Source organism: Haliaeetus leucocephalus, unplaced genomic scaffold, assembly GCF_000737465.1.
Source record: "Haliaeetus leucocephalus isolate CR32 unplaced genomic scaffold, Haliaeetus_leucocephalus-4.0 Scaffold439, whole genome shotgun sequence".
NCBI lineage: Eukaryota > Metazoa > Chordata > Aves > Accipitriformes > Accipitridae > Haliaeetus > Haliaeetus leucocephalus.
In genome coordinates this window covers 3,703,549-3,722,071 of record NW_010972875.1, presented here as the reverse complement: position 1 = coordinate 3,722,071, position 18,523 = coordinate 3,703,549, and the positions used below count along the sequence as shown (strand labels likewise).

Below are 18,523 nucleotides of genomic sequence, written 5' to 3'. Positions count from 1 at the left end.
CTTTGTAAAATCGTGAACAAAAGCAGGTTCCCACAAATTGGTGGTTATGCGTGTATATATGAGTATGTATATGTGTAGACTCTGAGCTCCTACGTTTGATCCATGTATATGGGCATTAAAGGAAAATAAATGTACTGTATCTGTCCAGCCTTTTGGCAGACTTAGTTTCTTAGGTGATAGCATGTGACTTTTAAAAGCCACTGTCCTCTGTACAGTCTTCCTTTCCTGCTGTACGGAAAACAGAGCCATGACAATTCATTTAGTATTATTTGTAAATAAGAAAAAGTCCTCGCGCTTGCTTAAATAGTTTGATTTCAACATCAGTAAAGTCATTGTCACATGGAGGATTTGTGGTATCACAGGTGTATCAGTGAATAATTGTCAGTGCTGTGTTTGCTTCTTAACAAGCCACCCATGACATGTTTTTTTTCAGGGCTTTTAAAAGCATGTTGGAAAATATTAGCCTAGTGAAGCTATAAAAGGATTGTTCTTTTCCCTTGCAAGCTGCAGGACTGTACATTAATCATTCCTCACATTGGGTTTTGTCTCCCCTTCTCAACTGCTGGTGCGTGCCCTTTGCTTTCTGAGCAGCTCACTCACAAGGAAGAGCAAAAAGGTAATGGCTCATCAATTTTATAAAAGAGTTTCCGTTAGCACATTTCCCTGAATCTCCCTTTATCTTCATTGCTTTTCCACCAATCCAAAGCCCGACTCAACTTTTAAAACATCTATGGGACTTTAATTGCCTGAAAGATCAGTTTCTTCTCTCCTGGTGTCTCCATACAACAGCAGTATATTCCAGCTGAAAAATTCAGTGAGTTGCTGGCCAGGAGGGCTGTGGGTGGGTTCAGGAGTCAATTTTGATGGGACAGAATATGGAACTGGTTACTGGACGATGTGGGCACCTGGCATGTTGGACAAAACACATAGCATGTGTCTTTGTTCATCCACTAGCTTTGTCACCACATAGTGCAGGTTTGTTTTCTTTGCATAGTTTGTGTGTTCCCTTGGCAGGCTGAGGAGGTAGTGCAGTTGCTCTTGGTTCCTAAGTGATGGAGAGACAGATTCTCTGGTATTAGAGTTTTCTGATTGTAGGCTTTCTGACTAGACATTGTGAAAGCATTGCACTCCCTCCTTTGCCCTAATAATCCCCATTTTGTCAGGTGGTGGGGATCTTTTCATCTGCGTGGATGTCCATTGCCCTGTTTCTTTGAACTGCTGCTGTGTTTCTTCTGCCTAGACATCAGGGAATAAAATGAGGCTCAGAATAAAAAAGGGGAGAAAGGCGGAGAGGACAACTAGATTGAAGAAAGTAAGACAATGCACGCACCAAAGATGAGGCTCAAGCTGCCTCAAAAAGGGAGAGCAGACAGCTAAGTGGATAGACGCCACAAGTCAGATGGACATAATCCTGTAAGGCTGGAAGAGAAGAAAGTCCTAACAACAAAACAGAAATTACCTGAGCTCTGCTTTCTCAGGAGGTGTTGGGGCAAGAGCTGAGAAAACTTTTGGGGTGATGCGAGTGAGAAAATGGGACAAATCTGTGGAAAATGTGGAGGAAATGGTGTAGAGAGATGGCTCAGATTGCTCAGAATATGGGGAATTAAAAATAGTATCCTATCTTGCTGTTTCAACATGCTGCAGGTTGAGTGCCTGTCTCGTGAGGTTATGATCTGTATTTCCTAGCTGAGACTGTGTACTTACAGATATTACCTTGCTTGACCATGTCTATCATATGGACATGAGATTTTAGGAGGGATACCTGGCCTTAATTAGACAATTAAAAGCTAAGAGAAGTACGGACAATAAATGCAAGTTTAGTGTGGTTGGGATATCCTGTTGTATCTGTAATTTATCATTCTTCTTTTCAGAAAGTATTTTGTGTACAAGCAACACAACATCAGGCTTCAGTGATGCAGTGTGGCTTACAGCTGCATCATTCAGGGAGGTGTTTAAGGTCTTTGTAGATTGCCTTCCCTTTGAGGCGATGATTGAATGTGCTCTGAGATTGAGTCTTTCTCCGATTCTGTGAGAGAAGCTTATCAAGCTGTACAAGATAATGAATAATAAACTTTCTCTTCTGCATTAAAGAGACATGGTCAAGAAAAGCAGAAAATAAAATAAATTAAAACTGAGATGGTGTTTGCACCTGCTCTTCTGAAAAGATAACACCCTTCAAAGAATATGTAATTCCAGCTGAACTCTTCAAACTCCAGGATACCATTAATCAATATTGCCTATTCCCCTCGGTCCCTGTAACCTTGGAATAAGGACAAAACATACTGTGAGGAATCGCGTAAATAGAGCATAGGTGAGGGATTACACTGGAGGAAAAGGATTTTACTGGCTTTTCTGACCCATATTCTTAGCTGGCTTTTTAGAGCAATCTTTTGCTTTCTCCTTTTCTTTAAGCCAACTGCATCTGAATATCATTTTCTGTATGTTTTGGTAGCATTTTCCCTTCTCAGTAAGAAATAGTTTAGGTGATTATTTATACAAAACTTCCCATTTATTTCCATAAGGCCTGACATTACTGTTTGCAAGTGCAGCATGTTCTAGGAGGGGGTAATGAAACAATACAGCTGTGAAAGGGGAAATCCAGTCAAGCTTACAGAATTAATATGTTTTCAAGAAAATATGGTTAAGTGCAAAAAGCTATATGTGTGCATTTTTTCTTCGATTAATAAAACTGGTTTGTTTTAATTTGGGGATTTAACATTAAAGACATGGTAGACTGAAGATGCATTGAAATAGGCCCGTATTAACTTAAAATAAGCACCCATAGTTTTGCACCAGTAAATGGTTTTGTATCGGTAGTGGCTTCAACTGTGTTACGGCAACATCCCTCTATCCTTTCTGCCTAATGCCACTAATGAGATGAAAAATGATTACATGTGACAGTGAGGGATTTTTCTGTGTTAAGGATGTGGCTTGTGAGCGGCTCAGGTGCTTATGAATGATAGATTCACCCTTTGATAGCAGCTGAGAAAAAAGGATATGCTTAGGGAGAATTTTGGCCATGGAGCTATAGATATTTAGTAACCTTTGAAAAGCTTAAATGCAGAAACAGCAGCTGAGAAGCATAGTAGCAGTAGATTAGCACAAGTACAGAGCTCCCTCATGGAGCAAGGGAATTGGGACAAACACGGACAAACACGGAAGAGGAGAATTGTGAGAATTTCTGTGAGAGAGGGGGACAGGAACAGAGAAGCCCATGACGGACAGCTCAGGGTAGTGCTGAGGCATTTGCTTAAAGAAATGAGGAAAATGGCAGGAGGCTTCCTTTCCTATTAGGAAAAACAACCAGACAAGCATTTAAAATGTGTCACTTGCTCTGCTAGTGGCTTGAGCATGGCAACGAACACTTAGTTACCTTAAACAGAACCCTGTTCAAGTATTTTATTGTAGAATGTGTTTACTATTCTATATTTGTTTTCAGGAAATAATGGGAAATATTGCATATAATTTGGGGATTGTATCTAGTGTTTCTTCTGGGAGGCAGGCTTTTTAAATAGCACTTGGAATTGTTCAACTGCAAAGCTTTCAGTTAAGACAAACGATATGTCTAAACCTGGACTACATATAACCACTGCGGTGTAGTCAAGTTGTCTCAATTAATAAAAAAGATGGCGTATTCACTGAGTCCTTGGCTTAAAGTCGTTCTACAAATTTGTGCTAGAACATCTCCACACATTCCCTACCATTCCAGCTATTAAACTCAAACACTTTAGGATACAACTAGGGTAATTGGTGAACATCAGTGGCTATCGCACAGGTCCCTCAAGAACAGCCTGAGCTGCCTGTGCAAGTGTCTGTGGCTCAGGAGAGCTCCTGACTGCCAGTTTGGGGTGGAAATCTGATGCTTTCTTATGTTCTTTTCACTGTATGTTAATCAAGCAGATGCAAAGTCCAGGCTGGATTCCTATATTTAACTGCTGCTTTAACTCTGTGGCAAAACAGTGATGCAAGTGATGCAAAAAGCAGCTGCTCTCTGGCACCATAGCTGTGAACAGAAAACATCTCGCGCCCAGGCTCTCCACAGCCCTCCTTGTTTTCAACAGCTAGTTAGCAGCTTTGGTGTTAACTGATAATCAAAGGTGGTTTAAACTTACCTTATTTACTTTCCCTGGTCATGCACTTGGGTGCATACACATCTGTTGCTTCCTCTCAGCAGAGGCTATGCTAACAGAAAATAACATCTTCTGTCCCAAACCAGTCGGAGTCGATTCAAGGTGCCTGCCTTTCTTTCACCCACTTCATCTTCAGCAGCACTGAAGTTAGACTCTTAGTTACACATCTCTCAGATGACATGTCAACGGCAGGGACTGTGTAGAGAGGGAGTCACCTATGGAATAAATTTTCACAAGAGAATTAGGCTTTGACAGCCTTATGAAGGCTGTCAAATAATATCAATTCTATAACACTTTTCTTAAAAAAAAAAAACAAAACAAAACAAAAAAAAAACCAAAAACCAAACCCGAAACTTTACTGTATTCTTTCATTCTCTTCTTCAGACCTTGTCTAATCTAAGTTTTCTGTAGCTGATGAGAGAAAACCAAATTAGTCCACTAGTGATTTCACTTTGCTAGTCTAACGTATATTGAAGCTGCTCAGTTACTAATAAGGTAGGCGTATAAAAAAACCTTTGAGGAGAAAAGCCACAGAGAGCATAGACCACTGGAGAGCAGTGTTTTAAGAAAAATTGTGCAAAGAATACTTAGAAGCACCATGCTGGCTGAGATGTTCGATACAGCTCTTTTTTACCTTGACTGTAGTATGTTTGTATAAGCAGTAACAGACTTTTCTGTCATGTGGTGGCTTGCTTGAAAAGGTCAACCTTTTGTAAGACATGCATTTACTATGCTTATTGTTTTCTATTGTAGGCAAAAATTTGACTTCCTAAAAATTGTTACTATACCGGGCAAATAATTTCTGAAAAAGTAATTCAGAGGTGAAAATTTACTGTGCAGTGGAGAGGATTTAATTCAATTATCTCTGTGTTACACTACTTAATGAAATGTGGGACATCCACAACTTTCTAATATAGCAAATTAAAAAGCAAAAGTACAGTCAGAAAATGACCTGTCTCTAGTTCTTTTTCCTGTCCATATGGTTTATGCCCCTGCAGTACCAGTGGGTTAGAGAGAGGTAGGATGTTTCTATATATGCCTTTACTGTGTAAATATTTATATCCATCTACATGAACACATTTTTCATGTTTGCATCAGTATTATACTCTGATATCAAGAGAGCTTGGGACATGCCTATGTATTTGTAGACCACTGACAGTCTTCTGGAATTTGGTATATGCTATAGTAAAATAAGGTCCAAATTTTGTTTTGTGTCTCTCTCTAAGAAGTCACAAACTTGACTGAACTGCACTAGTAGAATAATTTGGAATGTGCCCCTAAAATATAAATTGAGGATGCTCTTGCTATCAACTTACCACTTCAATTATTTAAATGTTGCATGTGCCTCAGGATGCTTTTCCATGTTTGACACTAGCTGATTGCAATTCAAATATTTATATGCAGTACATTTTATGTAAATCATAGCATATACTGTCTTATCCATTACATGTATTTAGAAAGCATTTTCACTTCAGGCTTTTAATTCTGAGGATGGTATGTTGGCTTCTTTCCTAACATTGGCTCCACCAGGGAAAAGGGCCTTTGTTTGTCAGTGGTATTCAGCACAATTTGCCCTCTGGCAATGGAGGTAGATGGCCTACTAAAGTCTCTTTGATACTTGCAGATTGATTAGCAAAAACTTAAACACTAATTTGAGCAAACTAAAAGATTTTTTTCAACAATAATTAAAGTGTCTTAAACATTTAGGTTTTTTTTTTAACTGACTTGGGTTTGTATTTAGAAACTGTTACATGAACATCTGTATTTTTTCAAGAAGAAACTTGTGCTTAATGACATTGAAAAATCTGTGTGCTTTATATCTTCTATGATGATGGTCTGCTTCACATCAATGCTATTCATCTTAATGCCATAACAATAATTTCAATTTATAATTTGAATGATGCATTAAACATAGAACTCAATTGTGTCTAAAATTTCAATATTTTACTGCTTGAAGTTCCCCTCCCCACCTTGATTAATTTCAAAGCTGGCTGGATGTATGCTTGTGTGTCTCCTGAGTATGACCAAATTCCCCTTATAATTGATGGGAAGTTTTTTGTTAACTTCAGCATGAGTTGGCTTAGTTCATAACTTACAGGTGTAGACCTGGAAAGCCTGGATAGTGCTCAGCAAAATCAACATAATACCTTTGGGAGCAGCAGGATGGTGTAAATGTTATTTCTTTATCAGGGCTAGGGTTCTTCTTGTAGAAGAACAAAATAGCAGGTGGAAAAGTAAGGAGCCTACTACAAACCTTAGAAGAATATGAAAGAGTTTGAGGTCTGCAAGGTCAGGCAAGGTAGCTGGCTTCACTATTTGACCTAGTATTCTGTTGATGTTATGTTTAACATCAGTGAAGTATGTGAATTTTTCCACTTCAGAAAAGAACCTGTGAAAGTGAGCTTGCCTGTGTTCTGGGATACCTGTTACTGACATGTGGCAGTGTTTGGGATGATGCTGTATTTGTCAAGAAGATGCGGAAACAGGAACTGTAGATTACTGTCATGGTGTAACCGCAGCCAGAAACTAAGCACCACACAGCTGCTCGCTCACTCCCCCACTGCAGTGGGATGGGGGAGAGAATCAGAAAGGTAGAAGTGAGAAAACTCGTGGGCTGAGATAAGGACGTTTTAATAGGTAAGGCAAAAACCATGCATGCAAGCAAAGCAAAAAAAGGAATTAATTCAGCACTTCCCATGGGCAGGCAGGTGTTCAGCCATCTCCAGGAAAGCAGGGATCCATCATGTGTAATGGTTACTTGGGAAGACACACGCCATCACTCCAAATGTCCACCACCTTCCTTCTTCTCCCAGCTTTATATGCTGAGCATGATGTCATATGGTCTGGGATATCCCTTTGGTCAGCTGGGGTCAGCTGTCCTGGCTGTGTCCCGTCCCCCCCCCAGCTTCTTGTGCCCCCCCATCCTGCTCGCTGGTGGGGTGGGGTGAGAAGCAGAAAAGGCCTTGGCTCTGTGTGAGCACTGCTAAGCAGTAACGAAAACATCTCGTGTGTCATCAACACTGTTTTCAGCACAAATCCAAAACATAGCCCCACACCAGCTACTACGAAGAGTAGTATCTATCTAGTAACTCTATCCCAGCCAAAACCAGAACAAGTACTTAAAGAATAATTTTTCAGTAGCTCAGACTGGAAAGGTCCATCTGGGTTCTTATGGCCTGTTCTCTGCAATTGCAGACAGTCTCATAGCAGTTAAGGTCCTTCTTCAGGCAAGCTGATGGCTGGTGTAGTTCAGTTTGCTAAGGATGTATTGAATTGCTTTTGCTTTGTAGTTGTGTATCATCAGTCTTTCTTCATTGATTAAGAAGTTTATTTTCTGCCTGTTCCTTTTGGTGATGTCTGAAGAATCTAAATGAACTTTACATATATATCTCCAACAACACAGATACACATTTAAGATAAAAAGTACCTACACCCACAAGAAAACAGATGCACTAAGGAAGATTCCTTTTATTTGGGGGAGGGGGGGAAGGCACACTTGGGTATTTTATTATGAAAATTGCTTTTCATCTCTGCTTTTTGTCAGCTACCATCAGGAGCATAATGAGATGAATTAGACAAAGCAAACTAAGCAATTGCTCGTGCCCTCTATTCATTTATGAAGTACATGCGTGGCTTCAAGTGCCTTAGTTTAAAAAACAAACAAAGCTCTTCTGGGATATTGCTAACCCAGGCATTCATAAATGGTATATTCATTTAGTCACTTTTGAGCCTTCAGGATTCAAGGTAGTAGTTCAAACTTTCTTCATCCATTCATGAGTGCTGGAAGCTTGTTTTGTGGGGTGTGTGGAGATTCTCATATACCTGTCTGAATCCAGGTTTTAAACTTTATGAAATGTTTCTTCACTCATCCTTCACCTTCTCCCCTGTCCTTCTGAAAATAATATGAAATTTCAGATAAATTAGAAGATTTGGCACTGCTGTTGCTGCTTGATAATTTGTGATGAAAGCAGATGATCACAATGATGGGAGGTTTTAAGCTTCTAGGTTGTTAAAGACTAAGCAAATTTGTTGTGCTCTGAGTTTTGCTAAAAGGACTAATTTTTTGTTTCCTGGAAATATCACAATGTTTTGCTTCAGGATAGGATAGATGCTTCAGAACAGCAAAAGGCAGGGCAAGCTTGGGAAACGTTTCTCTTCCTGTAGGGCAGAAGTGTAGCTTTGAATGCTGCAGGTGCAGCAGCTGGGATGCAAACCTGCTTCTGCTTTTATCTCAAGTGTAGGACTACAAGTCTACAGGTCTACAAGTGTGAACCAGCAGTCTGAGTGCAGCTGCTAGGGCTAACTACCTCTCCACCCGCAAAAACATACTCTTGGCCTCATAACATGAATTTGTTGCTATATAATTTTCCTTTTGTTCACTCTGAAATAAACTGCAACCTGAATCCACGTTCCTTACTCATAAACTTATTTTCTTTTTTCCTCAAAATTTTCTGTATGTGAAACCCTTGGATCCAGTCCTTGCACACGCTCAGAGTGAGTATGCAGATCTCAGCCACTGGTAGTGGTTTTGTTTCTTCAGTCCAGCCACAGCTCAACTGGTATTAACAGGGCTGTGTGTGATGGGATAGTTGGTATTCTGCTCTGAGGTAAACAGCTTCTGGCCATGCAATAGGAATATTTGATCAGTTTGGGAAGAACATGATCCTACCCCTGTGTCTTGAGTATAAGCTAATTTCATTTACTCAGCTGCTGTTCACTGGCAGTTTAACCAGAGAATTGGGCACATCATCACTGCTGAGCACGTGTCAATCTGCCCAGATTCTTTGCGGTGTTAAATATTCACTCCCTGATTATGAGCTTGGCTGAACCTCATCTCTAGTGAGGAACACAGCAGCCTGGGGACATATAACCGAGCTGGGGACCCATCAGAGGGCAGCATGTGATAGCTGGGAGAGGCTGGAACAACATGTGTTGTATTTATACACCAGACATGCCCCAAAACACCCCTGCTGCCTTGAATTTGGCGCTTTTGGCAGTGCAGGAGTTGAATTTGAGAGCTCTCCTAGGCAGTTTTCACCTTGCCAGCACTGGCTGCTTGTGATGTTTTTGTCAGTGTAAATTTGACCTGTTACCTGCTGCAAGCTCATTTCTTTTGCAGCCTGTAGGTAAACTACAGTACAAAGATCCCTCCTGTCTGGCGATTTGGCTGCTAGCTCACAGAACTGGCTGGCAGTGGGAAATGGGACTTGGTCCAGTGTTTGCGCTGGAAATTTTTTCACATGGTTTATGGTAGCAGTTGTTGCTGGGAAGAGCCTGTCAGCTAAACTCGGCAGCCAATGCTGACTGCTGCAACTTCCATGGCTGGTGTCAAAACTTAAGTTATTGATGATCATTCTTTAAAGCACAGTTCATGAAAGAAGACTTTTGTGTGGGTTTCACCTTTCATTTTCAGAATACATACATTTGGCCAAGTAAGCTCAAAGGAATCAGAAATCAGATACTACTACCGCCCAAAGCCTTATCTAAAATTTTAAACATTTTTGGGTGGGATTGAGGATTGGTAAAGCTAAGTTTGGCCAGAAAGACAAACACAAGGCACAGCTGTAGTTACTAAGCAAGTTATGTGTGCACAAATGGGAAAACACTGGGCCCAAACTGCTTTTTCATTTTTAGAAACTGCCTGCTGGCTAAGCCTTAAGAGATTTTCATGTTGCTGGTAGCAGAGGTAAATCTGTTGCCCTTTTCACAGACAGCAACTAGAAGCAACAAACTTAGAGGAGCAGAGAGCGTGGGGCAAGGGATAGGGAAGCTGAAACACTGAATATAAATCATTCTATGATTCTGAGTTGGAAGGGACCTTAAAGATCATCTAGTTCCAATCGCATAAGCTTACTCATAAACTCTCAGTCAGCTCCTCATCCATCCCCAGGCAGAGCCCCATGCACTCCAGCTGGTCATTGACATAGAGGGTGACACCCCCTCCTCGTCTCCCCTGCCTGTCCTTCCTAAACAGCCTGTATCCTTCCATTCCAGCACTCCAGTCGTAGGACCCATCCCACCATGCCTCAGTGATGCCAATAAGATCATAGCCCTTCAGGTGTGTGCACGCCTCAAACTCATCTGGTTTATTCCCTGTGCTATGTGTGTTTGCATAGAGGCATTTAAGTTGGGCCCCTGGTGAAGTTGACTTACTGGCTGGAGTGGCTGGAATTCCTTTGTGCTGTTCATCAGGTGCTCTCCTGCTGACCTGTGATCCCTCTCCAGGCTCTGGGCATCTACTGCTGGCAGTGGCATCAAACTGGTAGGAGTGGGATGGATTGAGGTTTCCCTCGCCCGGCAACTTTAGTTTAAAGGCCTCTTCACCACCTTGGCAAGCCTATGACCGAAGATGCTCTTCCCCTTCTCTGATGGACCCTGTTAGCCCCCAGTAGACCAGGTTTCTCAAAGCAAGTCCCATGGTCTAAGTAGCCAAACCCTTGGCTGTGGCACCAGTCCTGTAACCATTTGTTGACTTGCCAGATTCAACTGGTCCTTTCAAACACCTTCCCTTTGACCAGGAGGATTGATGAAAAATACTAGGGCTAGTTATTTCACAACAACAAAGCCAGCATGTCTGTATCTAGCCATATCGTTACTTAAAGGTGCACAGGCAGTAAGTTTTGCATTGCACCACATACCAAAATCAAAACCAACACAGGATTGGAATTCAGTTCCAGCTCATTTACTGGATAGCCAGGTAAAAACTTGAAGACCGGGACATAGTTTTAATTACACTTATTTTGACAGGTTTCCAAAGTTCTGCTAAATCTCTTTTCTTGTACTGAAGAGAGGTTCAGGGAAGAGTGGTTCTCTCCCACAAACTGTTCCAGCATATTAAAACGGCAAAGTTTGGCTTCTCTCCTTAGAAGCCTTTTAAGTCGGAGTGTGACATTGTTCTCACAAGTGCTGTCGTTTGGCCAGCTGGAAGTCTACCATATCCCATTCTATGCTATTTGCTGAGAGTGAAAGAGGAGAACAGCAATGGAGAGGGTAGTTGTCATAGTTATCAGATTAATTCTGTCTTCATTTGCAAGTTTAAACAAGTTATGTTGAACGCGTATTGGAACCTGGATTAAAAATGTAATGCGTGTGTATCTTACAGCATTTAACCAGTTTCAGGTGCCCTTTTTCTTGCCCATAAAATGCCCCTTTCTTTCCCCCCCAAGTAAGTTCCACAGTTGTCAAGACTATCAAGAACTTACTTGTTTGCTTCAGTGCAAAAATTATTATATAGACTTAAATTCTTGTTAGTGCTGGGTATCCAGCACATCCAAGAAAGAAGGAGTTGGATCTGTTTCTTCTTAGGCAGCATCAACAGATTTGTTTATTAAATTCCAACCTGTTACTCCTGTGGAAATCAGCGGAAAGCTTTCGGGATGGCACAGGTTGTTGCTCAAGCGTAACTGGTCCTGCCAAACCTTAATGATACGCAGGAGGGAAGGAAGGAAGGAACCTCACTAGACTCTCAGGGTATATTTAGGCAGTGAACAAACATCCTGCTCCCAATGCATCTGTGTGGCTGGAAGAAGTGACTGCCAGAAAACTGTCCTTAACTGCTTTTCACCCTCTCAAATCTGCTGGTAGAAATGCCCATGGTCGCGTTCCCTGCCCTGCTTTCACTCACGTTGAGCTCGGCTAGTTTAAAGAGGCTGGTTGGTGGGCATTTGCCGTGTTGGCTTGTTTTCCTTGGAGAGGGCAGGGTGTGATCCCGCGAGCAGCTCCACTGGCAGGTTTGAAGGAGCAAGTCCATTGGATGGAGAAGAGTGGTGTGCAGGATGGTGACCCATGTCTTTGCGCCATTGTGGTTGTTCCTTGGTTGGAGTTTGCTTCACCCTAGTCCTCCCCTGCATCCAGGAGGGGTGATGTGCAGTGCTGTGGGTAGCTGTGAAAGCTGAACACCCCGGGATGGAGTTTAAGCCCTGCCACGTTTTGAGTGCAGTCCCTGGGGAAGCGGCTCTTTATTGCTGGTTGAGCACGTTTGATGGGGATTTTTTGCCGAATAAAAAACGGAGCTCCAGGAGCATTGTGTTTGCTGTCACCCTTAGCACAAGCAACACCTCTAAATTAGATTTACTGTTATTGCATGTGTCAGTTCTGGAAAATCAAATTATTTGGTGTGTTTGTTTTTACAGCTCAAGGATAAATCTCACTTCTAGCATAAGCAGGTGTAATTTCATTGAAGTAAATGTAGTTGTACTTCTGTCTGAATTCTTGGATTTGGCCATAAATCTTTGCTGCCTTTTAAAGAGACTTTCTCAGTTGCATTCAGTTCAGTCACACTGTGAAAGCTTTGCACTGGTTTTGGAAAATGGGGAGGGGAAGACTCCCTGCGCACTTCAGCCTTCCCCAAAAGATTGCTTCTGTCACAGCAGATTAATCTTGGAAGTTTGCAGGCTAGGAGCACAACGCATAGCGGTGAAGATTTGTTAAAGGGGGAGGAGAGGGGCCTCTTCTGCCGGTCAGAGCACGGGGGGAGGGGGGGGAGCGTGGAAATAGTAAAAGCAGTGGGAAGGGAGGAGAAGACACACCCCTGATGGAGCGGTGCCTTCCAGGGAGAAGCACCCACTCGCTCACAGCTGGAGCCGGCGAACACAAGCGTGCACAGTCCGTGAGGAGAGTGGGAGCTGACATGATGTGCTTCAACTCGATACAAAATGAATGAGCTGCTGTTCTCGGGGGTGTTCGGCCCCCGTCGGTGAAGTGCAAGTACACGGCTGCAGCAAGTACACTTGGCATCATCTGATGCCCAGGCACACGCTAGCGGAGACGGGGACCAGGCAGAGCGTTGAGTTGGGTGTTTGTGAGTGGCGTGCTTGGCATTAAACTCCTGTTTGCGGCAACAAAAAGGTAAGAAACTTTAAAAGTGACAAGAAAAAAACCTCTGCCTCTCCCCCCCAGACAACAGTCTCACGTTAGGAGTAGCCTTTGTCTTGAGCCGTATTTTCAAAGCTATGGTCCATTAGTCTAAAGCTTCTGTGTGGATGCCTGCAAGGCAAATTACAGCTCCTAGTGTGACAAAGGCGAGTCAGATTTCTTTTCTCCAAGAGCTGACACTTAACAACCTTCAGGAGAGCACTGTAGCAGAAATGCTGGACTGTGTGCTGAGCGGTAAGGATTTGATGCTGTTCTCCCTCTCCTTTATCCCTTCAGATGTTGCTCATTTGAGCAGTAAGCTAACTAATGGATCCTGATGATTAATATGTTTGGGGGTCTGTGTCCCGCTCAGAATTGCAGGTTCCTGAACTGGCTGCGGTTACTGGCTGCCTCCTGACCAGCCTGATTCTGTAGAGGATGATCATAATTTGTTTTTACTGCTAAAGCTGTGTTAATGGATAAAAAAGATGCTGTAGGTAAGAACAGCAGAAACCTCATTTACTGAAGAGAAGAAACTCCTGTGTTTTCCCCCAAACATACAGTGCCTGTATAATTATTTATGTGTAATTCCCAGCTAACTTCTAGCTAGCCAGTCTGGGCTTTCTTCTTTCAGCCCGTAATTGACAATGGAGATTGTGCAATTTGCAATCTTCGTAGAGCTCCAAAAGAAGTAAAAATGTTTAAAGACAGAAGTATTACACTGTATGGAGGGATACATACATGTAAAAATACATTTAGTTGAAGTGAAATGGTTAATGGCTTTTTTGACAGAAGAAGAAACTTCATGATTTAAATGTAATGTATTGCCTTGAGGTCTCTGTGCTTACTTAATCTTATCTGTATTCATAAAGAATTTGCAGCAGGAGAAATTTCATTGATTTGTTAATTGATATATAGCTTTGAATCCTCATTATGCTGGGTGCAGAGGGGAAGGAAGAGAGACAAGCACATTTATCTTTTGCTTTAAACTCAGCAGCTTCACTCTTAAATTAGGTTTCTTGCATGTTATGGAACCTCATTGCTCTCCCTGTTCTGTGCAGTAATTTTTGCTTTCTTAAAGGATAGCAAACATTGCTGAGTCTTGATCCTCTATTGTAAATATATGGAGTGTTTCATCTCTTAAAACTATGGCTTTAATTATGTTTTTGTAGCTGTTGCCTTGCAGTTAATGTAATTATAACAACTTGTGAGTGAGGAAGAGGATATTATTTAGCCCTGGAGCATTTCTCAGTAAAAATTGGCTTATTTATTTTAGTAGGTTAAAAGAAAGAAAGAGGAAGATAGTGGGGTTTTATTATGTAATACCAGCTAGATCTTTTTTTTTTTTTAAGTACAGGTTAGTTTTCCCTTCTACAACAGTGGATGTATATAAATAAATATCCTTATCTATGAAGATATTTTAAACACTGATCAGCTGGAATACAGATGAGGATCAAACAAACTGCGTGAATTAGTATTTTAGATAATTAAGGTGTGTATTGAAGGTCTGTGGTGTTTCTTGTATTGTTACAGTCTGTTGGGTATCCTGTTGAGAAAGGCTTTCTGGTTCACCGTTTGGAGTTTCCTGTGTTTCGTGACATGAAGTAAAACTCTGTTACTGGGGACAAAATTCTGATCTAATTGATATTAGTGCTAGTATTTATTCGACTGCTCTGTATAGCTTTAATTTGTGTTAGAGTGCAGACTTTGCTCCAGTGTAAAGATAGGCTGAGATAACCTTATTCTCTGGGTAAATTAATCCAGGTCAAAAACTGAAATTTAACAATTCTAAATTGGGGAGTATTAAGTCAGTAAGAAGTATTCCGTTTCATTTCCTCCTATTAGAAAATAATTGGCATGTCCCTGAATTTGGTTTGGTATCTGCCAAGGAAAACAACATCCCCTTTTTTTTCTGTTGTTGTATTTTGATGTGATATTAAAGCCTTCTCTATATGCTTTAAGAAGTTTCCAAATTGGAAATATCTTTATGGCTGAATTTAATAATTCTTAAAAACAATAAACCAGAAAATCTTATATCCAACTGATCCATCTAAAATGGTGGTCTAGTGATTTGGGGAGAAGGTGGCCTGCTGTTCAAAGCTCTTTTCATGCTTTCAGAAAAGTGTTTGTTTTCCCTAACAAGCCAAACATAACGTTTCCTCAGGAAAGGGAAGTGGTCTGCAGTGGTTTATGAAAGATGCCCCTGGTTTACATCAGGAGAGCAGGTGCCTGGGGTGACCATGTGCTTCAGGGACTGTAAGTGCACCCACTCTTTCATCTCAGGTCTTCAGTCACTGTCATTTAGTGTGTGCAGATGAGGAAAACCCTGAAGAAATGGTAAAGTGACCTGAGGTTGCATATTTATGGAGAGGACTTGAAGAATAGCAAGGAGCCAGCTTGTCTGTCAGATAGCAGTATGTTGTCTAGCACCCAAACTGTTAGTGGGACTTACTGATTCAGAGCTGGTTCTGGTCTTACCAGTACAATTTAGTCTTTACAAAATGTGGATTCATATAATATGTCAGGCTGCCTCATAGTTTTTTTATTTTAAAAATAGAATCTGACTAGGTTATAGTAGTCTTCATAATGTATGATTAGCAACAGAAGGCTAGATCAAGCCATCAATTTTTAAGCAGAAATCTTCTTTGCTACCAGTGGAGAATTGCTTAAAAATTGATGGCACAATCTGGCCCACAAAGAACAGGGGATTTCTGCAGAAAGTGTTAGTTGTACTTCTACTCAGTCTCCAGCCTGGTAGTGGCAGGGACCTAGAAACTCAAGGCCAGTCTGCTGGAGTGGTCTGATACTTGTTGGAAGACAAAAGGCTTAAGGACTATTTTTTTTTTTTTAAAAAAAGGTTAAAAAGCTAACAAACCCTTAGAAAAATTATAAACCACAGCTATTTTCCTTTCAGTGAAAGCAACTATATTTCTCTAATGGCATACATAACTGAAGTACATAATCATTCTCTAAGCAACAGAGAGACTTCCAAATGCACAGAAATGAAGGTTGTTACCTTTATTTGTTCATGTTATGTTGTTGAGGTGTAAATACATTTTACATAAACATTTTGCTGTATTAAGTGCTACTAGACTTTGTAGTTACAAATTAGAAAAGCAGAGTAGGGCCTCTTCTGTACTTCAGAGGATACGCTTGGGCAAGTACTTGTAACTGTAAATAAAGACGAAAGGCTTGTGCCATGCATCATTATTTTTAATCAAGTAAAATGTGTTTTACTCCATGAAAACTCTACAGTAATTGAAAGCAAAGACATTTCATTTGGTCATTATCTCTTAGGAAGAGAGGTGGTCAGGGGTGCTGATGAAGGGTGTAGTCCCACGTGAAAATATTTAAGGACTGTGGAGGTTGGAGGGTAGACCTCTGTACTTGCTCAGGGTGTAGGTGACACCTGGCAGCCTTATTTTTTCTGATCTGCTCAAAAAAGACAACTGGGGAAGTTGCAGTGTTAACTTCTTCACCCTGTTAGCTGAATGCTCAGTCACAGAAATGGTTGGGCTGTAGACTTAAATTAACCCTGCCAGGTACAGGGAAGTAGACTCTAAGGCTGTCCCAGGCTCATGTGCAGTGCAGTGCCCCACTAAAACATTAGCAGAGCATGGGAGCATGACCTTGATCCTTATATACCTTTTCGGAGACACCAACAAGAACAAAACTTTTTGGGTTTGTTGGTGTGGTTTGCTCTCCATCACATTGTAGTCTTACAGTGGCCCTTGTTGAAGTAGAAGACACAACAGCAGCAACTTTGGAATATTTGGAGTCCAGGACATCTGTCCCAGTCACCAGGATGGATGGGCACCCAGGGGACCTGAGCTGCCAGGGCTCTCAGCATGTCGTTTCACCCCTGCCAGCCTCCCTCTGCCCAGTGCTGAGACAGACCCGTAGGCTGGTCATCTGCATAAGCACAGCATTGCTGTGTCCATCTGCCCAGCACATCTCCAGTCTGTGTGTTGAGGCATTTCTGTTAGACAGTCACAGGAAAAAAGTTACCCTGGAAAGGACTGCAGTAGGTCACCTAGACCAGCCTCCTGCCCAAAGGCAGGCAGGGTTCAGGATTACCTCAGGGCCATTTCTGGTTGATATTTTCAAAAACCTCCAAGAACAGAGATTGCACAGCCTCTTCGAGTATGTCTCTGGGCTTACTTGCTTTCTTGGCAAAGAAACTTGGGTTTGCTTTATTTTTTAAACCCTCCCATGAGCGACTGGGCTAAACAAGCCCACCTAGTCTCCAGGCTAAACAAGCATGGTTCCTGCACCTTGGTGGCCCTCGGCTGGACACCATGTACTGGTGGGCCCAAACCTGGATGCAGAAATCCAGATACAGCCTTATGAGTGCCACATGGAGGGTGTTTTTTGGGGTCAGTGGTGTTACCACTGCGCCTCTCAGTTTATTCACTTCCAGTGAAACCTCCATTACCCTTCAGCTTGTGGGGTGGGCATTGTATACCAGCGGTCCACCTCCAGGATGCAAGTTGCATTAGTCACTGGTGTACAAAACCTGGGGCTGGAAGGAGAAATTGTCTTATACTCAAGCACTGTCACATATTGTGCAGACCTCTCCCGCAGGATGGTGCCCCATGAGTTACACTGCTCTCTGCAACCATCTTGCCTCCACTGTGTCCCTGGGCCGGGTACAACCCTCTGCGAGAGGAGTGTGGAGGAAAGGGGGTGATGAGGGAGGCGGGCACCATCAGCAGTACTGTGATGCACTGCCTCCAAAGGCGCTTACTGGAAAACAACCTGGAAAAAATGGACCTGGCAGAAGTGGTGGGGAGGAGGAAACTGTCACCCCCTTCCCAAGGAGGCAGTGTCTCCTCGGGGCTCAATCTTGGAGGGGGGCTCCTTTCTCAGACCTCTGCAGGCTGGAAGGTCGCGGGCTGTTTTCCTCAGAGGTCTTGGCCTTTTCCCCTCAGAAATGAGTCTCAAATCCTGTGTAGCAGCCCTGACACAATTTTCTAGGTATCGTTTTCCTACATTATTGGCAGGCTCTGGTTTGACCCCTTTTAACTCCGTCAGCTTGGAAAAGGATATGTAGGGCACCATACTGAAGCACTTGCACAGCTGCTCTTGCAGCATTTCTGGCACTTAGAGCCATCAGCAAAATCTGCCATTTGAACTGAAACTTCCTATGTCTGCTTTTTAGCCTTGGGACAAATTTTTTTAATTTTATTTATTTAACTTTAGAGCTAAATCATTTAACCGTATTTGAGTTACCAGAATGTGAAGAGAATACAGGCAACTAGTCTTTTGTGTGAAAATAATTCATAAATTACAAGACGCTTTATGAGGAGATATTGGGTTGATTGGAAAGCTGTAATTAACTGGTTAGAAGCAGGATGCAGCCGCCTTTGATTTGCATGCATCCCATGGTGTGGGAGTCCCCCAGCTGGAGCCCTGCTCGTTCCTCACTGCCTGGGCAAGTCCAGCAGCGCAACTGCTTGTATTTTTTTCTCACCTTCCTGAATTTCTTCCTGTGCTCTTTTATTTGTTTGTGCTGGCAGCTGCAATGGTGATTGTTCTAT

General features: G+C 42.1%; 1 protein-coding gene across 4 annotated transcripts in view; it reads left to right on the top strand.

Moving 5' to 3' along the window:
• Positions 1–18,523, top strand: part of APBB2 (amyloid beta (A4) precursor protein-binding, family B, member 2) — a 106,342-nt gene that overhangs the window by 67,419 nt on the left and 20,400 nt on the right. The window contains exon 9 of one of the 4 annotated variants that reach the window (XM_010574466.1): positions 5,143–5,148. The exons of 2 other annotated variants lie outside the window; for them this stretch is intronic. In XM_010574466.1, coding sequence (XP_010572768.1) covers positions 5,143–5,148 — 6 coding nt within the window. Of the gene's footprint in view, positions 1–5,142; positions 5,149–12,699; positions 12,978–18,523 lie in introns of those variants that run through there. One more of the 4 variants, XM_010574469.1, reaches the window with a different exon arrangement.